This window comes from Erythrolamprus reginae, chromosome 3, assembly GCF_031021105.1.
Source record: "Erythrolamprus reginae isolate rEryReg1 chromosome 3, rEryReg1.hap1, whole genome shotgun sequence".
NCBI lineage: Eukaryota > Metazoa > Chordata > Lepidosauria > Squamata > Dipsadidae > Erythrolamprus > Erythrolamprus reginae.
This window is the reverse complement of record NC_091952.1, coordinates 46714761-46737594: the sequence shown is the minus strand read 5'-3', so window position 1 is coordinate 46737594 and position 22834 is coordinate 46714761. Positions and strand designations below refer to the sequence as shown.

The 22834-nt window shown below is 40.0% G+C and overlaps 1 protein-coding gene across 4 annotated transcripts; it reads right to left on the bottom strand.

Moving 5' to 3' along the window:
• Nucleotides 1–7569: 7569 nt before the first annotated feature.
• LOC139163855 (zona pellucida-binding protein 2-like) lies at nucleotides 7570–22745 on the bottom strand. 4 transcript variants are annotated; one of them, XM_070745073.1, is made up of 10 exons: nucleotides 22640–22745; nucleotides 19939–20019; nucleotides 19574–19687; nucleotides 14615–14752; nucleotides 13668–13880; nucleotides 12460–12560; nucleotides 11316–11490; nucleotides 9969–10139; nucleotides 8533–8611; nucleotides 7570–7970 (listed from the first exon to the last, which is right to left on the bottom strand). In XM_070745073.1, the coding sequence occupies exons 1-10, from the start codon at nucleotides 22728–22730 to the stop codon at nucleotides 7619–7621; spliced, it is 1515 nt and encodes a 504-aa protein (XP_070601174.1). In that variant the 5' UTR covers nucleotides 22731–22745; the 3' UTR covers nucleotides 7570–7618. The 4 variants fall into 4 exon arrangements, with proteins under 4 accessions (XP_070601174.1, XP_070601175.1, XP_070601176.1 ...); XM_070745074.1 differs by lacking the exon at nucleotides 19939–20019; XM_070745076.1 differs by lacking the exon at nucleotides 8533–8611 and having other exon boundaries at nucleotides 7715–7970.
• Nucleotides 22746–22834: the final 89 nt, after the last annotated feature.

Here is a 22834-nt window from a genome sequence, read left to right as displayed (position 1 = left end):
GACTTTCAATGTCTTTTTTGTAGTGTGGAGCCCAAAATTGAATGCAGTACTCTAGGTGAGGTCTGACTAGGGGATTATATTAGTGCCTCTTTAGTCTTAGATTGTATGCCTCTGTTGATGTAGCTCAAAATTGTATTGGCTTTTTTAGCCACTGCTGCACATTGCTGGTTTATATTTAGTTGCCTGTCCACCAAGACTCTCAGATCTCTCTCGCAGTCACTTGTGGTGAGTGTGGTTTCACCCAGTTTGTATGTATGTTTTGTTTTTGTTTTTTACCATGCTGCTTTACTTTTCTCTACATTCACTGAGCCGCCCCGAGTCTACGGAGAGGGGCAGCATACAAATTTAATAAATAAGTAATAAATGAATAAATGAATAAATGAATAAATGAATAAATGAATAAATGAATAAATGAATAAATGAATAAATGAATAAATGAATAAATGAATGAATGAATGAATGAATGAATGAATAAACAAACAAACAAACAAACAAACAAACTTTAAGTGGTCGCGCTGGCCACCTCCTCCACACCCAATTCAAAATTTGAGATAACACTTTTTCTTTGGTGGAATGCCTCACTATTTCAGCTGCTGTGAATGGGCCAGAGGCAATGTCCTCGGTCATTAGGACAGAAGTGGCCGGAGCGGAATAGTCCCAAAGATCCAGGGGGGTCAATTTAGGGACTTCCCAGGTTGATGCCGCAGGGTGTAGCTGTACTCTGCCAGGAAAATAAGCCACCCTTATGGAGAAGGGTGGCATAGAAATCGGACCAAATAAATAAATAAAATAGTCCAGCGAGTCATTCTTGGTGACAGTACAGTGAGGGTAGGGTCGTCACCAGCCAGCAAACCCAGTAAGGGCTTGTGATACATGACCAACTCGAATTTCCTGGTATACAGGTATTCGTGAAAACCCCGGATTGCTGCAGTTGCAGCCTATGCCTCTCTGTCCAGCTGGCTGTAGGGTTTTTTGGCCACTGATAATGTTCTTGAATAAAAAGCAACGGGCGCCTGAGTCCCACTAGGCATGCAGTGGCTGAGGACAGCCCTGACCCCAAATGGTGAGGCATCACAAGTCAGGATCAACAGCCAAATGTCATTGGATTGAATCAGGAAACTGTCCTATGATAAGTCTTTTAACTGCTGCAAAGGTGGTGGCCTCAACCTGTCCCCACTGCCAAATTGCTTTTTTTATCTAGTAATTTATTTATTTATCTAGTAATTTATCTAGTAATATGAGCCGGGGTGGCGCAGCAGGTAGAGTGCTGTACTACAGGCCACTGAAGCTGGCTGTAGATCTGAAGGTCAGCGGTTCAAATCTCATCACCGGCTCAAGGTTCACTTAGCCTTCCATCCTTCCGAGATGGGCAAAATGAGGACCCAGATTGTGGGGAAAATATGCTGGCTCTGTTAAAAAGTGCTATTGCTACCATGTTGTAAGCCGCCCTGAGTCTAAGGAGAAGGGCGGCATAAAAATAGAATAAATAAATAAATAAATAAATAAATAAATAAATAAATAAATAAATAAATAAATAAATAAATAAATAAATAAATAAATAAATAAATAAATAAATAAACAAACAAACAAACAAACAAACAAACAAACAAACAAACAAATAAATAAATAAATAAATAAATAAATAAATAATTGTTGGAAGGGTTCTGCCACAGTTGTCTTGCATGGCAAAAATATGTTACATAAATTCAGGAGGCCCAGGAATGCCTGGAGCTTCATTTTGTTTGTAGGGGTGAGGGTTTCCTTGATAGCCTTAATTTTGCTCTTTGTGGCTACATGAATATGTAATATTGATGTTTCAGACTTGGGACAGAGAAGAAATTTTGAAATCTCTAATTCTAAAATTCACTCACCAGATCTACATGTGGATAGCCTTGAGAAAAGGAGGGCCAGGGCGGACATGATAGCAGTCTACAAGTATACGAGGGGATGTCACAGAGAGGAGGGGATCACTTTTCCTTTTATGAATGACCAAGCTCCATGTTAGTTAATATAAATATTCCAAAAGAATGGACTATTTTGTGACAACAAAAACACCCCCAAGGATTTTGCAGCATGGAGCAGATGTTCTTTCTAGACAGTATTTCATTCCATAAGTACTTAAGAAAGTTTCTGCTTGAATTGTTCCTGACTATATTTCACTATATTTTATGAATATAGTGTATTTCTTCAGCAGCAGTGTAATTCCAAAACTGATTTGCATTGCCTCAAGTCCTAAGAGCAATAGCAGAATCATAGAAGAACTCTAATCTGATTATGTTGGAATAAATTACTTTGTCATGAACCATGTAATGATTTGGTTTCCTTATCTAAATGCCGAGATTGCTTCCCCTATTTTCTCAGTAGATATGAGTAATATTTACTCATTTGATATTCCATATATGGTTCCAGGTAAAGAGAAGTATGGTGTTTTTGTTTGCTTATGTGCTTCTATCAGCTTCTGGATCTGCTGAAACCACCAGAAAAAATCTTTACAGGAGTTAATAAATGGGATTGACTAGTGTTTATAGGCAGAGCAAGAGTAAGTTATTGTAAAAGAAATGTAAATGCAACAATAGGAATGAACAAATGGACACACTAGATGTACAGTGATACCTTGTCTTACAAACGCCTCATCATACAAACTTTTTGAGATACAAACCCGGGGTTTAAGATTTGTTTGCCTCTTCTTACAAACTATTTTCATCTTACAAACCCATCGCCGCCGCAGGGATGCCCCGCCTCAGGACTTCCGTTGCCAGCGAAGCACCTGTTTTTGCACTGCTGGAATTCCTCTGAGGCTCCCCTCCATTGGAAACCCCACCTCCGGACTTCCGTGTTTTTGTGATGCTGCAGGGGAATCCCAGCAGTGCAAAAACGGGTGCTTCGCTGGCAACGGAAGTCCGGAAGTGGGGTTTCCCAGCGAGGGGAGCCTCAGTGAAATCGCAGCATCGCAAAAACATGGAAGTCCGGAGGTGGGGTTTCCCATGGAGGGGAGCCTCAGGGGAATCCCAGCAGCACAAAAACGGGCGCTTCGGCTGGCAAAAGGGGTGAATGCATTAATTGCTTTTCCATTGATTCCTATGAGAAACATTATTTCGTCTTACAAACTTTTCACCTTAAGAACCTCATCCTGGAAACAATTAAGTTTGTAAGACAAGGTATCACTGTATTACATATTTGGTCTTAAGCAGTTTTAGAAATGTGCCACCAAAAAACTCTCAGCTTCTAAATTGCTGATGGATCATTGGATCACCGCTGTATAAAAACTTAGAATTGAGATCCAAGTTTCTCGACCATAAGAATTGTGGACTAGAATTCCCCAGCAGGCATGTGCTTTAGATGAATATTTGGATCAGATTCTTGTCAGAGGAAAACAGGACTTGTTACCTTAATTTCTTCCAGCAGTGTACTCATCTAACCTACCTCCCTTGCTAACAAGATAAATACTGGGCATTATTTTGTGGAAATGCAGCCTCAGTTCTGGCCCATTTATTTTCTTTCTCATTAGCAATACGTTCTTTGAGCTCTTTATCAAGAACTGGCAGATGGGTGGTCTATTTATCACTGCTGCATAGGAAATGAGGAAATTAACAGAGGCTGTCAAACGCAAGACACATAAACTAGGTGTGCCCAGTTTCTGTTCCTGAAAAAATTAAGAGATTATGCTTTCCTTGAGCCTATAAAATATCATTAATCAGGAATTGGCAACCTTTTGGTAGCTGATGGCCACACAAATCTTTGAGATGTTGAAGACAAAGTGTAAACAGCATCTAAATTTGGGGGGATTTTTCTGCATTTTTAAAGGAACTATAAGGTCTTTGTTCTTTTAAATCAGGGTCACAATTCATCCTTCTTATTTTCTGAAGGACCAGACATCATCCAGGGTTGATATAATTGAGAAAATGTGTATGTTATGTAGACATGTCAGTCTTTAACACAGGAGAGTTTGAGAATAACGAAGGGGAGATGAGCCACCCCCAAAGGCAAACTGCTCCTATTCTAACTCTTAAAAGCACTTTAAATACTGAATAAAGTTATGACAAAATTCAGGAATAATTGCTGCTAAATGACTCAGTAGAATGACTTTGGGATGAGGAGAGGTGTGTATCTATCCATTATATTAGAGATTACACTGGATTTTGCATTTTAACTAAGTCAGGACTGACTTCTCATTTTCTCTTTCCTATTTCATTACCCTCTCCTTTTGAGATAATTGCGTATTGGTGTATTTCTACTCTTGTTCATGAATATGGCTGCATGATTTCTCTCTTGCAAAATACTAGCTAGCACTTCTTACAGAAAGTAATACAAATCTAAACCTACACACCAAATTTATTTGTTTGTTTGTTTGTTTGTTTGTTTTGTATGCCGCCCCTCTCTGCAGACTCGGGGCGGTTCACAACAACAGAAAACAATATATAATACAAATTCAATAATTAGAAAGTTAAAACCCATAATTTAAAAACCATACACACAACATACCATACATAAACAGTATAGGCCTGGGGAAGTTGTCTCAGCTCCCCCATGCCTGATGGCAGAGGTGGGTTTTAAGGAGTTTACGAAAGGCAAGGAGGGTGGGGGCAGTTCTAATCTCAGGGGGGAGCTGGTTCCAGAGGTCGGGGCCACCACATAGAAGGCTCTTCCCCTGGGACCCACCAAATGACATTGTTTAGTCAATGGGACCCAGAGAAGGTCAACTCTGTGGGACCTAACCGGTAGCTGGGATTCGTGTGGCAGAAGGTGGTCCCAGAGATATTCTGGTCTGATGCCATAAATCTAGTTGAGCCTTCTACAACTTTGTCAACAACAAACTCAAGGACTCTAGACCTACCCCACCTCTCAAAGGACCCAACAACAATACCATGATGATTCATCCAAAGCTAACCTCCTCAACTCATTCTTTGGCTCTGTCTTTGTTAACAGTAACGGCTTGATATATTTTCATACCATTTGATATAGTTTACTTCGAGTATATTCACTATAACCTTCATTGTGCATTATTATGTATTGGAATAAATAAATAAATAAATAAATTGTCTGCAGCATCTTAAAAATGTAGTGCTGTACCATAATTTGTAAAAATAAACATATAAAAGATTACAACAATAAAATTAAATATGCAGTACTATGATTTTTTTTCATAAAACAATCACCAACAAATATCTAAATTTAAACCTGAGACCCAGTTTTTGTGTCCCCACAACCCTAGGACAGGACTCGAATTTGCTAGTTTCCTTATGAAAATGTTGTATTCATATAGCCACAACTTGTGCAAAAGAACATATATAACCCGGATAAGACGGAGTGGCTATGGGTTTTGCCTCCCAAGGACAATTCCATCTGTCCTTCCATTACCCTGGGGGGGGAATTATTGACCCCCTCGGAGAAGGTCCGCAGCTTGGGCATCCTCCTTGATCCACAGCTCATCTTTCAGCTGTGGCGAGGGGCGCGTTTGCCCAGGTTCGCCTGGTGCACCAGTTGCGGCCCTATCTGGACCGGGACTCATTACTCACAGTCACTCATGCCCTCATCACCTCGAGGTTCGACTACTGTAATGCTCTCTACATGGGGCTACCTTTGAAAAGTGTTCGAAAACTTCAGATCGTGCAGAATGCAGCTGCGAGAGCAGTCATGGGCTTACCTAGGTATGCCCATGTTTCACCAACACTCCGCAGTCTGCATTGGTTGCCGATCAACTTCCGGTCACAATTCAAAGTGTTAGTTATGACCTTTAAAGCCCTTCATGGCACTGGACCAGAATATCTCCGAGACCGCCTGCTGCCACACGAATCCCAGCGACCGATTAGGTCCCACAGAGTGGGCCTTCTCCGGGTCCCGTCAACTAAACAATGTCGGTTGGTGGGCCCCAGGGGAAGAGCCTTCTCTGTGGCGGCCCCGGCCCTCTGGAATCAACTCCCTCCGGAGATTAGAACTGCCCCTACTCTCCTTGCCTTTCGTAAACTCCTTAAGACCCACCTCTGTCGTCAGGCATGGGGGAACTGAAACATCTCCCCTGGGCAGATACAATTTATGAATGGTATGTTTGTATGTATGTGTGTTTAGAATATGGGGTCTTTTAAATATTTTTAAACAGTAATTTAGATTTGTTGTAGATTGTTTTTTCACTTGTTGTGAGCCGCCCCGAGTCTGCAGAGAGGGGCGGCATACAAATCTAAATAATAAATAATAAATAAATAAATAAATAAATAACACACCAATGGAATATGTGTCCCAGAATAATGATGTCAAATCGAATTTGGGTTGGTCAATGGGACAAAAGATTTACTCTCCTGCACTTTCTGCTGTAGCCACTTCTGAACCCTGCTTGCTCCTTTGGTTGTGCATGATTTAATCTTTTCAATATTTTTTTTGCTATCTTGGTGAAAACCTTGCAGATGACTGAAAGAGGGCTTATTGGGCAATAGTTCTTCAAATCATCTTGAGCCCCTTTCTTCTGTATAAAAATCACTTCAGCATTTTTTCATGCATCAGCTACTTTTTCTTCTCCGAGATATCTCAAGTATAGTTTTCTAGTATCTTGTGTAAAATGTGACCACCAGCTTTCAAGATTTCAACACTCATTTTTTGGAGCTTTGCCATTTTTCATTAATTTTATGGGACTTGATACTTCGTCCACTGGGATACTTCGTCCACTGGCATTTCCTCTTTTGTGTATTGCTACTTTTGAGTGATCATAATCTTTCTGGCTCTGAGTAGAATTTTCCAATTATTTTTAACATTTCCTGTTTTGTTTTACACACAGAACCATCTTCACATTTTAATGCGAAAACCTTCTTTCTTGTATTTATAAGTTTGCATTTTGCTCTATTAATCCCTTTGTTTTCTTATGTTTATTTATTCATTCATTCATTCATTCATTCATTTATTTATTTATTCATTCATTCATTCATTCATTCATTTATCAGATTTGTATGCCGTCCCTCTCCATAGACTCGGGGCGGCTAACAACAATAATAAGACAATATAAACAAATATAATATTTAAGTTAATTTAAAAACCCTAATTTAAGAAACCAATCATACATACAGACATACCATGCATAACTTTTATAAGCCTAGGGGGAAGGGAAAGTCTCAATTCCCCCATGCCTGATGACAGAGGTGGTTTTAAGGAGCTTAGGAAAAGCAAGGAGGGTGGGGACAACTCTGATATCTGGAGGGAGTTGGTTCCAAAGGGTCGGGCCGCCACAGAGAAGGCTCTTCCCCTGGGTCCTGCCAAATGACATTGTTTAGTTGACGGGACCCGGAGAAGGCCAACTCTGTGAGACCTAACTGGTCACTGAGATTCATGCGAAACTGAAGTGTTTCTTCTTGCATCCTAGAAATGAACACTCCGCTCAAATTTTATCCAATCTGCTAGCCTATAATGTTAGTGTAATAAGATACAATGTGTTGTGATTACTAAGGAATGCATAACTTTTAACCTTCTTAGTAGAGAAATAAATTAGCAAAAAATACAGCGGAAGAGAACCATAGAAAATGAAAAATCTGAGTACGGGCATTAGTGGGGACTAACGTATCAGTAGAAACAACAAGACTAAAGCTGTTTCCTGGATAATAATTTATTGGGAATGATCATTCAAAGCAAGTTAGAGCTATGATGACAAAAGGCCTCTGGCAGAAGGATTTGCCAGTCCAGGAAGAGCCCGTGGCTCTTGCTTGGAAAAAGGTAGAGCTGTGCCTCCTTCATTGTTCGGATTTTCAGAACTAGAAGTAGGCAAGGGGAGAGATTGAGATTCTTCAGTGGCTACAAGGGCAATGTCATTAGCAGAAGCTGGAGCTTCGTCTTCTATTTTGGTCTCTTCATCAACTGTAGTAGAAACGGGAACTGTAGTAGAAGCGGGAACTGTAGTAGAAGCGGGAACTTCTTCTTGTACTTTGGTCTGTCCATCAACTTTAGCAGAGGAACGGCGTTTCTGCCAGCAACGATGAAAGCAATAGCAACAGCTGCAAGAAATGGACAGAGAAGTACTTAACTAGAAACGTGTGAACTCCAAAAGGCAGCCACACCATTGTTTTTCCAAAACAACATTCTCTTTTCAGTGAGTTGTGATTTTCTTTTTTTTAGGTAGAATTTTTTTATTTTTTTTCTCTCCCCATAAACCCATACAATGCAATATACCATCTATTTTCCATACAATAAAAGGCAATGTAGTATTAGTAAATCATATATAATCTCAAAAAATTCTTCATCCGTCTATTTGATTTCAGTATCAGTCGCTTCTCTTCGTTCCGTGAGTTGTGTTTTTCAATTCTCTAGGAATCCACTGTATATCCACTGTATGCTTTTACAAAGCATAGTGAGAAATGTCATATACTGAAAAGAAGTTTTGTAATGGCTAACTTAAAATAAACTTTTAGGTAATTATACCTAAATTACCTGATTAGATAATTATAACTACTGTAGATCATAATTCTTCTTTAGACTGATTTAAACTCATTACCTGTAAATCTGCCTATGAATTTTTTCAATGAAATAAGATAGGAAATGAGAATAGTCAGAACTTACATCACAATGAGACAGAGGCAACCAAGTGGAGGCACGGCAAAGGCTATCATCACTACAGAAAATCGACGTGAAGGAGGGACTATATGAAGACAGATTAAGGGATCCTTAGCATCCAAAGTCAAGCCTCCTATATAGTTATAGCACCTATCCCAATTAAGAAAACAGGAAACTAGGGTACATAAATATTGGGACCAAGCATTAAATTTACATGTGTTCTTCTATGTTCACCTGCTACTTCCTCATTTCCACTTACTACTATATAAACCTTCCCAAACCTAATGTTCTTCTCATGTGTTGAGGCTACACGTGTATTAAGATTCGCAACTGGGACAGTAAACTAGATATTTGTATTTATTTACAAACAGGATTACCACCACCACCACTACCACTCCGAAAAAAATGTCTTGAAAACTATTTTTCAGACACCTCCATAACCTTACTCATGGAAGTGGGCTCACCACTTCCTTCAACTTATATCACTGAAAGAACAACACTAGGAGGCCAAACAAGGCCCAATGTTAACTGCATTTATGCGTTTAGCATGGAGTTCTTAACATGTATAAGAAATGTTAGTAAGGCTATGGGGTTGCTTAGGACTATGACTGAAAGAAGAGAAAAAAATTGGATCCTTTTCCTGCTGAAGTTCTGAAAATTCCTTCTGAAGGTAATACAGTAATACCTCGTCTTATGAACTTAATTGGTTCCCGGAGGAGGTTTGTAAGGCGAAAAGTTCGTAAGATGAAACAATGTTTCCCATAGGAAACAATGTAAAATGAATTAATCCGTGCAAGAAAAAAACCCAAAAACACCGCCGCCCGGCTGTCAGCTTTTGAAACAGCCGGGCACTTCTCAGCGTTCTCCCAATGCTGAACCCGGAAGTTTGGCAAAAGTTCGGGTTCGGGTGGCCGCCGAGAAGCCCCGCCGCCCGGTATCGCCTTTTGAAACAGCTGGGGGGCTTCTCGGCATCCTCCTGAACCCGAACACAAAACCTGAACTTTTGCCTAACTTCCGGGTTCAGCATTCTGGAGGCCGCCAAGAAGCCCCGCCCCCCAGCTGTCGCCTTTTGAAACAGCTGGGGGGCTTCTCTGGAAGTTCAGCAAAAGTTCGGGTTTGGCGTTCAGGTTCGGGAGGATGCCGAGAAGACCCCCGGCTGTTTCAAAAGGCGACAGCCGGGTGGCAGGGCTTCTCGGTGGCTACCCGAACCCGAACTTTTGCCAAACTTCCGAGTTCGGCGTTCGGGCGGCGGGTTCGTAAGGCGGAAAAAGTTCGGAAGAAGAGGCAAAAAATTGCCGAATCCGGGTTCGTATCTCAGAAAGTTTGTATGACGAGGTACCACTGTATTTGTATTTTTAAAAATAATAATAAAAAACCTGATTGCCAACCAATAATTGCTGCCAAAAATGAGACTCTAAGGAAACATCCAGTCTAATACACACCTCTCATATTTATGCAGTCTGCAGATGTTCTGGCACCAGGGTGAGAGGTAAGCCAATTGTTCTCGCATGAAATACAAAGGACTGTCCCATAGTACAAGCTATAGCTCCCAATTGGACAGAGAATACAGCTGTCACTGGCAGCCACACTGTATGTTCCAGGAGGGCACAAAGCTGTTCAGAAAATTGGTAGATAAAGGGAAAAAAGAAAGGGTAAAGTGAAAAGAATAAATGTCATTCCTATATTAACCTAAATTGTGGGGAGCAGAGAAGATGAATTTCAACGCTGACCACATTAAGGGCAATCCGCACCAAAAGTATCTTTTTAGAAAACCTGAGCTCTTCTAAACATTCTGTTTTAAAGTCTTGATTTGGAGAAATCATATGCAGAGCAATAGAAAGCACTCAGGCGGTAATAGTCCTAGGCTGGAAGGATGCGACAAAATGGACAATACAAAATTGGTATCGATACATGGTGGATCATATTCAATTTGAGATTATGGATAAGAGGATGAATTCGGTCAATGAAACTAATCTGCGGAAACTGATGGGACGATGGGACAATGTAAGAGGATATGTGGTCAGTAGAATTCAAGACCAAGGTATAAAGAATAAATTAGAATTACTTTATGATATGTAAATAGATATATTGCTCTTGAGTTAAAATGTTATATAGAAATTATGCCCCCATTTTGGTGGAGGGGTATGAATGTTGTTTGGTGGTGGGCACTTAGAACACTGAGTACACTGTTATGTGTTGTGTGAATGTTTAATGATTATATTGTTAATATGAAAATCAGGAGATTATAAGGAGCTGTGATGTTTCTTCAATACACCAGGGTGATTCGACACAAAAATATGTAATCTTTCCCTGGTGCAGAGCTGAAGGGATTGATACTGTAGCCTAGAGGATAATTCTCTGCCTTACAAGGCAAAGGTTGCAGGTTCAAGTCCCAGTGGGTATGGCTAGCTGATGAGGCCAAAATAAGGCTGAAATAGATCTATCCTAGTCTCCCTTAATTTTCAAATTCAGCACAAAAAAACCAAAAAAAACATGTGACACACACACACACACACACACACACACATATATATATAAAGAGAGCAATAATATGCAGTACAGGCTGATAAAAAGATAAGTCCCTACATTTGGATAGAATCTGCATGGGTTCCAAGATACACTTGACAGAGCTACAGAAAACAGTATATGAAAAAAAACAAAGACAAATGGATAGGAACAGAAAGAGTAAAAGACTTCCCACAGCATAGAGAGAAACAGAAGTTTATAGACCAAAGACAGGGTCTGAAGACAGATGATGCAGTAGCTTTTGGATCACCTGCTTAACTCACTACAGCAGTCGGGACAGCGTGACTGTAGCTCCTGTGTCTGTCCATAACCATCTTGGCACTTTCCATCTTCTAAGAAATTGAAAAAGGTGTTGACAAAAGAAACATGCGAACCATTTGATGCTTCCAGAGAAAAGTTTTTATTCTTCTCCATAAATTCAGTCATGGCTTCCTTGGTCTGTAGAGCAATGGGTCAAGAAAAGAAAACTTTTGGGGCCACAAAGTGAAACAGACAACCACTTCTCCTATGAGTGTGTGTGTGTACATTTATGAGTAGTTGAAAAAAGAAGTTAAAAAGTGAACAGAACATTTAGGTGATCAGCAATTGCTGGCAATGTCATGTATATTCCATAAAACAATGGCGTTTGGCGGGGCCCAGGGGAAGGGCCTTCTCTGTGGCGACCCCGACCCTCTGGAACCAACTCCCCCCCGGAGATTAGAATTGCCCCCATCCTCCTCGCCTTTGGTAAGCTCCTAAAAACCCACCTTTGCCGTCAGGCATGGGGGAACTGAGATATTCTTTCCCCCTTGGCCTTTACAATTTATGCATGGTATGTTTGTTTGTTTGTTTGTATGTATCTTTGGTTTTAGTAATAAGGGTTTTTTAGCTGTTTTAATATTGGATTTATATGCTGTTTTGTTACTGTTGTTAGCCGCCCCGAGTCTGCGGAGAGGGGCGGCATACAAATCCAATAAATAATAATAATAATAATAATAATAATAATAATAATAATAATAATAATAATAATAATTAAAAAAAAAAAAGTCAGCAGGCAAACTTAGTTAATTGTATACTAAATGTCTTATGGATAAAAACATGCACCAACTTCTTCAACAGACTTGCTGTTTGATGTTCTTGATTCCTACCTAACAGTAAATAGCCCCAACAATATAGATCAATTAAGTATCAACTATTAGTTTGAAGATGCAAAATGCATATCCACCGACTCTGATTAGGTGTAAGTGTAGTAGCAAGAGCAGAATAAAAAAGCTATGCATCCTGTTGACCTTTGCCAGATGTGCTTGATCCAAGTACATGAAACCTTTTGTTCCATTTTGAAAGACAAGCTTTCTAGCAGGCATTTGGTGAAAATGTAACTGGCTCCAAATCCCAGCAAGTCATTTCCTAGTGGGACAAATTACAAACCTCCTGTAGATTTTTCTGGACTGCTGAGTGGTAACATTCTAATGCCATCGAATCAATCTCAGGGTAGCAGGACTTATCCCAGTCATTTCCAAATGGAGTTACTGGAAAACAAAAACACATTACTGCTCTTGTGATCTGCTCTTCCCAATACATTCTCTTTTTTACCACCACACACAGAAACCAAACACCATGAAATACTGAAAAATAATAAAACAAAAAACATTTTCATCAAAAGTCTTTTTTGGACAGAGAAGAAGTGCATTGTAAAATCAATTGACAGTATTCTACTTGCTCTTCCCCAGTTTGAATGCATGAAAAGTACAGTGGCTAAACTTTAGACAGTTGTGCATTTCATAATACAGTGATACCTTGTCTTACGAAATTAATTTTTTCCAGGACGAGGTTCGTAAGGTGAAAAGTTTGTAAGACCAAACAATGTGTCCCATAGGAATCAATGGAAAAGTGATTAATACGTGGAAGCCCAAAATTCACCCCTTTTGCCAGCCAAAGCGCCCGTTTTTGCACTGCTGGGGTTCCCATGAGGGTCCCCTCCATGGGAAACCCCACCTCCAGACTTCCACGTTTTTGCGATGCTGCAGGGGAATCCCAGCATCGCAAAAACGGGCACTTCGCTGGCAACGGAAGTCTGGAGGTGGCGTTTCACAGCAAGGGAAGCCTCAGCGAAATTGCAGCATTCCCCATGGAGGGGAACCTCAGGGGAATCCCACCAGCATGAAAACGGGTGCTTCGGTTGGCAACGGAAGGTCCAGAGGTGGGGTTTCCCAACAAGGGGAGCCTTCGCCTGGCAACGAAAGGTCCAGAGGCGGCGGGTTCATAAGGTGAAAATAGTTTGGAAGAAGAGGCAAAAAATCTTAAACCCCGGGTTCGTATCTCGAAAAGTTCATATGACGAGGGGTTCGTAAGACGAGGTATCACTGTATATAATAGTCCTTGCCCCTCAAACAAGAGTTTTTCCACTGTTCCAAGAAAACAATTCTTTACTCAAAATTTATTATGAGCAATAGGCAGCGATGTCAGGGTAAATTTACCTTTGAAAGTTTGAAAGCCAAACTTAAAGTAGAAAAATATTCTTTTCTGCATGAATCTTTCCTATGCTAAACTTCACTTTCTTCCCCAAAGTATAACTAAAATCTATCTTACTGAATTCATCAGGGAGTCTCCAAACCATATTGCTTTTTGGCTCTGACCTTTTAGCTCTACTTGGAGGTTGAATTCATCCAAAGGCTTCTCCACAGTAGGAAAACAAGTGGTGCTCCCAGAAAGGAGTTCACAATGGAGGTGAGACACTAATTGAGTCAGCTGTGTGTGTAGACTCCTCACAAACTCACGCGCCAATGGTTGATCACATGAATTGCTCTGAAAAATCAAGAGGACCTGTACTTCTCCACGTATGTGATACCCTGCAAAAAGGAACAAAATTAAATGTAAATGTAAATTTAGTTTCTACTATAAGGATAGTGAATGCACAACATCATAGCAATCTGGAAGAAAAGAGCAAATTCTAAATTATGCAAACAATAATGTATTCCTAGAAAATTGAAAAAGTATGTTGGCATTTGGCTGAAGGATCCAGTCGTGGGAAAGTTGTTTTCTTCATACTTGTTTCTGAAAAACATTTTCTTCCACAATCTCTCCATATATAGTGTTCCCTCGATTTTCGCAGGGGATGCGTTCCGAGACTGCCCGTGAAAGTCGAATTTCCGCGAAGTAGACATGCGGAAGTAAATACACTATTTTTGGCTATGGACAGTATCACAAGCCTTCCCTTAACACTTTAAACCCCTTAATTGCAATTTCCCATTCCCTTAGCAACCATTTAGATCATTACTCACCATGTTTATTTATTAAAGTTTAATAAGAAAAATATTTATTAAAGTCGGATGAAAGTTTGGCGATGACATATGACGTCATCGGGCGGGAAAAACCGTGGTATAGGGAAAAAACCCGCAAAGTATTTTTCAATTAATATTTTTTTAAAACCGTGGTATAGATTTTTCGTGAAGTTCAAACCGGCAAAAATCGAGGGAACACTGTAATCAAATAAATCAAATCAAATGCTGTTCTCTTTTCAAGCATCCACAGCATTGGTTTCCTGTTGTTTAGCTATCCTTCATAACAGCAGGGATATACTCACCCACCACCGTATGGGAGAAAGTAATAGTATGGAGCTGGTCTTCCTCCATGAAAGTAATGGAACAGGTATAGCGTCCACTCTCCTCAGCACGAAATTCATGGAAAGTTAGGGAGGCACCAGAATGGAGAGTTAGGTTTTCTAGAAAGCAGACAATAAAGTCGTATCACTTGAGAATGGCAACTTCATCTCAGTCAATTAACCAAAGCACCTGCACTGAATTAGAAATTTTATTTATTCATTTATTAAAGAAATTTACATGGCTGCCCAAAATCATCAAAAGTGACTCCTGGCAGCTTATAGTATTAACATTTCACAATGTAAGAACCCATAACCCACTCCCATACGTTGAACAGTCCTTTTGGAAATGAATCTTCTCCGATATGAGCTCTCTCTTTGCCCAGTTCATGAAACCTTGAAACCTAATTTCTCCTGATTTTATTTATTATCTATCTATCTATCTATCTATCTATCTATCTATCTATCTATCTATCTATCTATCTATCTATTTTAATTTATTTATCAGATTTGTATGCCGCCCCTCTCCGCAGACTCGGGGCGGTTCACAGCAATAATAATACAAGGTAAACAAATCTAATATTTAAGTTACCGTAATTTAAAACCCCAATTTAGAAACCAATCATACATACTAACATACCATGCATAAATTTTATAGGCCTAGGGGGAGGGAAAGTCTCAATTCCCCCATGCCTGACGACAGAGGTGGGTTTTTTTTATGACTATCCCACATAAAACCAGTGATTAACCTTACTTTTTCATATCATGCCTTCACTAAAAATTTACCTTCTGAACTTCAAATTTTAAAATTAAATGTACATATATCATCAATCATATAATTCAATTACATGCTCGAAAATATTAAGTTTTCTCATGACTTACTCCAATTATTATTTTCCATAGTCAAGGGCCTTAAAGATAAAAATGTATGTTACTCAATTGAATTGGAAAAAAAAGTTAAAATAGTTATGTCAAGTTGAAAAGCTGATTTGCAGATTTGTCTTCGGGCTCAAATTATTTGCTTGTAGTTGGATAAGAGTCAAATAATTAGAACCACTGCAAAAAAAATGGAGGGCCAATACATGGCAGCACAGTTAGAATTTTCTGCATCTCTTAGTGCCATCTAGTTTTTGTATAATGTTTTTGAAGCCCAGGTACAGACGTCTTACATAAATCTACTTGCCTCACTGTCACAATCCTATGAGACTAGTCACAACAATGAGACTAGACTTTCAATCCTGGGCCTAGAACGTTTAGAACTAAGACGCCTTAAACAAGATCTAAGTATTGCCCATAAGATCATATGCTGCAACGTCCTGCCTGTCGGCGACTACTTCAGCTTCAACTACAACAACACAAGAGCACACAACAGATTTAAACTTAATACTAACCGATCCAAACTTGACTGTAAAAAATATGACTTCAGTAACCGAGTTGTCGAAGCGTGGAACTCATTACTCAATACCATAGTGTCATCCCCAAACCCCCAACACTTTACCCTTAGATTATCTACGGTTGACCTATCCAGATTCCTAAGAGGTCAGTAAGGGGCGAGTAAAAGTGCACTAGTGTGCCTTCCGTCCCCTGTCCTATTGCTCTCCTATATCTCCTAGACCTTTCTTCTATTCCTATATCTCTTCTTCTATTCTTTCATTGATATGTTCTATTACTATACCTTCTTTTCTATTATTTCTTAGATATATTTTACTATGAGTATCTCCTCTATAACCTTCATCATGTATTTTACTATGTGTATATAGATATATACCCACTAAAACCCTCATTGTGTATTGGACAAAATAAATAAATAAACAAATAAACAAACAAACAAACGAACGAACGAATGAATAAATGAACAAACAAACAAACAAACAAACTTTAGACCAATGTTGGTCTGCAATCAGTAGCATCTGGGAGGGCAGACCATTAGTAAGCCATCAATGTAATTACAGTACTACCACCAGCACTTCTTAAGATTTGGATCCAGATGGCAGAAATTGGCTGGACAAGCTAAATTTCTTTCTCTAGGCTGTAATTTCCATCTTTCTGTGTGTGCACATTCAGATACACATATTAGCAAACCAAACACTTGTGATTTGGCCTAAGGAAGAAGTAAACTACATTCCTTCCGGGTATTTAAAGTTATATATTTATACAGAACATACAATAACAACACATTGAAAGAAATATCATGAAGAATAAAATACAATATAGAAACTAGAAAAAATATTTACATTTCCATCTCCTCAAAATCTTTTGCCCAGATTGAATAACCGAGTATTATCCAGAAATATTATTATGTTGGAAACCAACTAAAAATTGAAAGGCCAATTTAATATAATTTTAAGGGTGTGTGATGCTACCTGTAAATTTGTATTTATAGCCAGTTCTTAATAATTTTGTATTTTGTAAATTTGTATTTATAGCCAGTTCTTAAAACCAGGATAGAAAAGAATTTTATGTTCTAATTTAATATAGGAAGTTCAAATATTTTAGCATTCTTAAAAAAGAACCCTCCAGATAGTCTGAAGTCCAAAAGTCATAGCCAGCATGACCAACCATCAGATATCTTAACAATTACAGACTAAAACATCTGAAGGACAGATGTTTTACATCTACATGCAGATCCACCAGCTTCAATTTGGTGCTTTGTCGGCATTCTGACACCTATCGGGAAAGGGACAGGGAACAAATGGGCAATAAAGATGTATACCTTAATGATGGGAAACTGGAAGGGGAGATTGACAGTTGAGGAAGAACAGTATGATTTGGAATCAGTTTGTGATGGCGTGATGGCATTTTCAAGGCAGTTTACCCCGTGAGTGGAATTTCACCACCCCAAATAACCTCATTGTTTCTGAAAATATCTTGGTGATTCCAGATTGACTACACACAGATGGACCACGGGAGTGGGGGGGGAGGGCTAACAGGAACCAAAGGGTTAATCCCTTATTGGTGCACAGGAACTTTAAATTCCTCTTGACTCTATTGCAATCAGCATCTCTTAATAAAAGTGCCTTTTCACTTCAAGCAAATAGATTTGAGAGTCTTACTTCCCTAGGAGATCAGACTGGTTCAGATCTAAAAGGCACTTGGAATTTATTCCTACTGTAAAATATTTATTAAGTATTTGAATTCAGCTGTTCAAAAAAATGAGGGTATGTTTAGCTGATGAGGCCAAAATAAGGTCAAAATAGATCTATCCTAGTCTTCCTTAATTTTTAAATTCAGCAAAAAAACATGTGACACATTACAGATAGAATTGTCGGCTATCAATAAAATTAACTGCCTTGGAAATGGCCCTGGGTTGGGCCGAGAGGCAAAAAAGGAGCTGTGATGTTCCTTCAATACACCAAAATATGTAACCCTTCCCTGGTGCAGAGCTGAAGGGATTGGATACTGTAGCCTAGAGCAGCGTTTCCCAACCGGTGTGCCGCGGCACACTAGTGTGCCGCGAGACATGGCCAGGTGTGCCGCCAAGCTCCAGCTGGGCGGGGCGCTGCCGGTACTTCCGTCCTGGGGCTCCCGCTCGCAGCTGTCCCCCGGCTCCTGCTCGATGCCGCGGTTTTCGGCACTCTCCTGCTGGGCCCCAAAGAAGGAAGGCAGGAAGGAGAGCTCCATTCTTCGCGCCTTTTTCCCGCCTTCCTTCTTTGGGGCCCAGCAGGAGAGCGCCGAAAACCGCGGCATCGAGCAGGAGCCGGTTGACAGCTGCGAGCGGGAGCCCCAGGACAGAAGTACCGGCAGCGCCCCACCCAGCTGGAGCTCCTCTGGCGTCGACGGCAAGTGTTCTTTGTGGCCCGGCGGGAGGGCACTGGCGATGGGAGTGGGGGGGTGGCCGCAGCGGCCGCAGGCAGTCGCGGGGAGATGGCGGCGGCGAGAGGGAGCGCTCTCTCTCTCTCTCTCTCTCAGCTGACTGCAAGCGGGAGCCCTGACGGTGGCGGTTGGACGTGCTGCTAGACATTGTACATGCTGGCGCTGCGGGTCTGGCATATACGGTGTCCAGCAGCACGTCCAGCTGCCGCCATCAGGGCTCCCGCTTGCAGTCAGCTGAGAGAGAGAGAGAGAAAGAAAGAGAGACATATAAGAGAGGCAGAGAGAGAGAAAGAGAGACATAGTAAGAGAGGCAGAGAAAGAGAGACAGAGCAAGAAAGAGAGGCAGAGAAAGAGAGATAGAGAAAGAGAGAGAGAAAGAGAGACATAGCAAGAGAGGCAGAGAGAGAGAAAAAGAAAGAGAGACATAGCAAGAGAAAAAGAGAGACTTAGCAAGAGAGGCACAGAGAGAGAGAGAAAGAGAAAGAAAGACATAGCAAGAGAGACAGAGAGAGAGAAAGAGAGAGAAAGAAAGAGAGATAGCAAGAGAGGCAAAGAGAAAGAAAGAGACATATAGCAAGACAGTGAAAGAGAGAGAGAAAAAAGCAAGAAAGAGATAGCAAGAGAGACAGAGAGAGAGAGCAAGGGAGAGAGAAAGACATAGAGGAAGGGAAGGAGGGAGAGAGAAAGAGAGCAAAAAATAGAGGAAGAAAGAAAGAAAGAGGGATAGAGAGAGAGAAAGAAGGGAAGGAAGGAAAAGAGAGAAAGAGGGAGAAATAGAGCGAAAGGGAGGAAGAGAGAGGGGTTTTTTGTCCAAACTTTTCTTTAGCCCGCCCCTCCGCCCCGCCCCCCCTTCAGTGTTCCCCAGGATTTTGAAAATATGAATAATGTGCCGCGGCTCAAAAAAGGTTGGGAAACACTGGCCTAGAGGTTAATTCTCTGCCTTACAATGCAAAAGTTGCAGGTTCAAGTCCCAGTGAGGGTATGGCTAGCTGATGAGGCCAAAATAAGGCTGAAATAGATCTATCCTAGTCTCCCTTAATTTTCAAATTCAGCAAAAAAAAACATGTGACATATATATATATAGTCTGTTCTCTATAAAGAAATCTTCAGCCCTAAGCAACAAAGCCTAACCTCCATTTTCCCGGTTCCAGTTGTAGGTAGGATTTATACCAATCATAACATCTGTTTTCTCAGGCTTGCATGGTACAGTGAATTCCTTGGCACCAATGTGGACAAAAATGAGTTCTGAAAGAAATGAAAATGAGTTAGAGTCCTAATAGAGTAGGATGACAAGGTTATTCAGCTGTATTAATGTATAGTTCTAAATAATACCTATATTTAGACTAAATAGTTGGACAGAACATGATGCCATGACTAGAGATTTAAGACTTAATATCTAGGGTTTACACATGTGGAAAAGCTAAATACCCCCATCTTTTGTTAGAGACCTCAAACTCTTCATGGAAAAGTGTAATTCAACTTTATTATTTTTTTACCTGTCTCTTTCCCTTCAATAGGTGCTTGCCCTGAAAAAGTTTCATTATCAGACTTGTACAAATCAAGAAAGAGGGCACGGCCTGAAAAACAAGACAAAACCTCAGCAAGCTGCTATGGTTGAAATTATTTTACAGTACTTTTCTTTCAATGTTTACAAAACTGCCCTTTCCAGTATAAGGGCACACTGCAACTCTTGAACGCTAGCTCACACCTACCAAGAAAGTGTAAGGTAAAAGTTAATCAGAATATAGTATCAGATCTTTGGATCACAACCTGATTTTATAAGGACTGTCAGCTTAATAACCAATATAAAATATTCAAGTGGGCCTTGTTCTAATACAGTGAGCCTCAAATCAGGATTCACAGCTAGTTGAACTCATCACAATTTTCTCATAATCAGTGACGATCAGGTGGCCAAATCACAATCAGTGCACTTATTATACTGTTTCCACCACTGCCTTCCTGCATTCACCTTCAATCCATTGTTTGGCAAAGTTACATATGTGACTGAAAGGTGGCTCATTAAAACTAAAAGCAACAAGTCCTAGAAGTAGCAATGAGAATATTAAGAAAACTGAGAGTAATGAACAGATCTAAACTATAGTTACTGAGTTCTCAGGTGTTGTCAAGTATAACTGTGATCTCACTTAATCAATTTTTATCTCCCCCCCCCATGTAAATGGGAGATATAAAGCAAGATTTCTTTGTATTATAAATCTATCCATCCCAACTTATTAATATTCAAAGATCACTTTATAAGAATTTTCTTGACTAGGAAGCTTGTGATTATAATTTTCACTATTAGGGCATAGGGAACCTAAAGTAGCTCAACAAATATTTCATTTGGACAATATTTTGGTACACAATTTAAGTGTCTTTTAAAACCGAAAGGATGGTAACACAACTATAATCATTATTTGCCAAGAAATTGGATGCTCTTAAAATTGAAAATGTAGATATGGGTATTTGTATAACTGGGTAACTCTCAAGTTTCTAAATGTTTACTGAATGGACTACAAATATAGTACCTGTATATTGCCCTTACAGAAAGTCTGCATGTTATGTCTTAGAGCGCTTGCTCAGAAAATGACTTGAGTGAATATTTATTTTAATAAACAATTAGCATTCTCCTATTAGTTCAACCTTCTGTTTACTCTTCTCACCTCCCACCTCTCTCTTTCCATTTGCCCTTGCCTTCACTCGATGTGCTTTAAACTCCTCAATGAAATGAATTGTGCACATCTGTGATTTAGGACTTCACCCCAAACTCAAAGTTTTTCATGAAATAACACAGACAGTCATTTTCCCTGGGAGCCAAGGCAAAACACGTTGATATATTTTCATCAGCTAATGACAAAGTCAAATTGTTTTGTTGACTGTTCCCAGCAAACAGTTACTGATAAATATTGTTCATCAGTAAGAGGGCGCCATCATGGGGAAAGTTACACCTTCAATCTTTTGCCTAGAACTACAACACGTAATAGATTCAAACTACTGCAAATGTAAACTGCTCTAAACTCGACTGCAGAAAATACAACTTCAGCAATAGAGTGATCAATGCCTGGAATGCACTACCTGACTCTGTGGTTTCTTCCCCAAACCCCAAAAACTTTAACCTTAGATTGTCTACAGTCGACCTCTCCCCATTTCTAAGAGGTCTGTAAGGGGTATGCATAAGTGCAACCTTGTGCCTACCGTCCCTGTCCTACTGTCCTATTGCCCTCTTTTATGGTTACTTTTTACTTACCGTATGTTATGTTTATACAAACTATACTGCTCAAAAAAATAAAGGGAACACTTAAACAGCAGAATATAACTCCAAATAAATCAAACTTCTGTGAAAACAAACTGTCCACTTAGGAAGCAACACTGATTGACAATCAATTTCATTTTGTTGTCAGCACATTCAACTTTGTACAGAATAAAGTATTCAATGAGAATATTTCATTCATTCATATCTAGGATGCGTTCTTTGAGTGTTCCCTTTATTTTTTTGAGCAGTGTACTACTATCACCCATTTCCTCCCACTTAGGACTGTATGATTGTAACTTGTTGCTTGTAGCCTAAGATTTTTATTAATATTTATTGTTTCTTCATTATTTATTTGACCCCTATGACAATCATTTAGTGTTGTACCACATGATTCTTAACAAAGCTATATTTTCTTTTATGTACACTGAGAGCATATGCACCAAGACAAATTCCTTGTGTGTCCAATCACACTTGGCCAATAAAGAATTCTATTCTATCCTATACATGTTTGACAAATAAATAAAATAAATTTAAAAAAACATCTTTACAACACAATAACCCTATATAGTTGCAGCTCTCAAACGCTTTGTTTTATTCAAGGCCTTTTGCATCTCCTGGAATCCCAGCCTCCAAGGAATGGAAACCAGAATAGCAGATTTGGAACGGACCTTGTAGATCATCTAGTCCAGTGTTTCCCAACCTCGGCAACTTGAAGATATTTGGACTTCAACTCCCAGAAATTCTGGGAGTTGAAGTCCAAATATCTTCAAGTTGCCAAGGTTGGGAAACCCTGATATAGTCCACCCCCGCACTCCACCCACCCGCCTAAGCGGGAGACCCTACACTATTTCTGATAGATGACAGTCTAGCCTCTTCTTGAAAGCTTCCAGGGGTGAAGCTCCCACCCTTCTAGGACCGGTCCCCTCACTGCAGTCCAGTCTCCATACCAGGTCTTTCCCAAAGAAAGAGGATTACGACACCCAAAGCAACTCCAACCCCTCGACCTGACATGGACATGTAGCCAAACTCGAGGATCATTTGCTCCGCTCCGGAGGGCGTTCCCACTCTGTCACCATGGTAACGAGAGGGAGGATAGCCATTCTACTACGCATGCTCCTTAGTTACCCTTTCGAAAGCCTTCT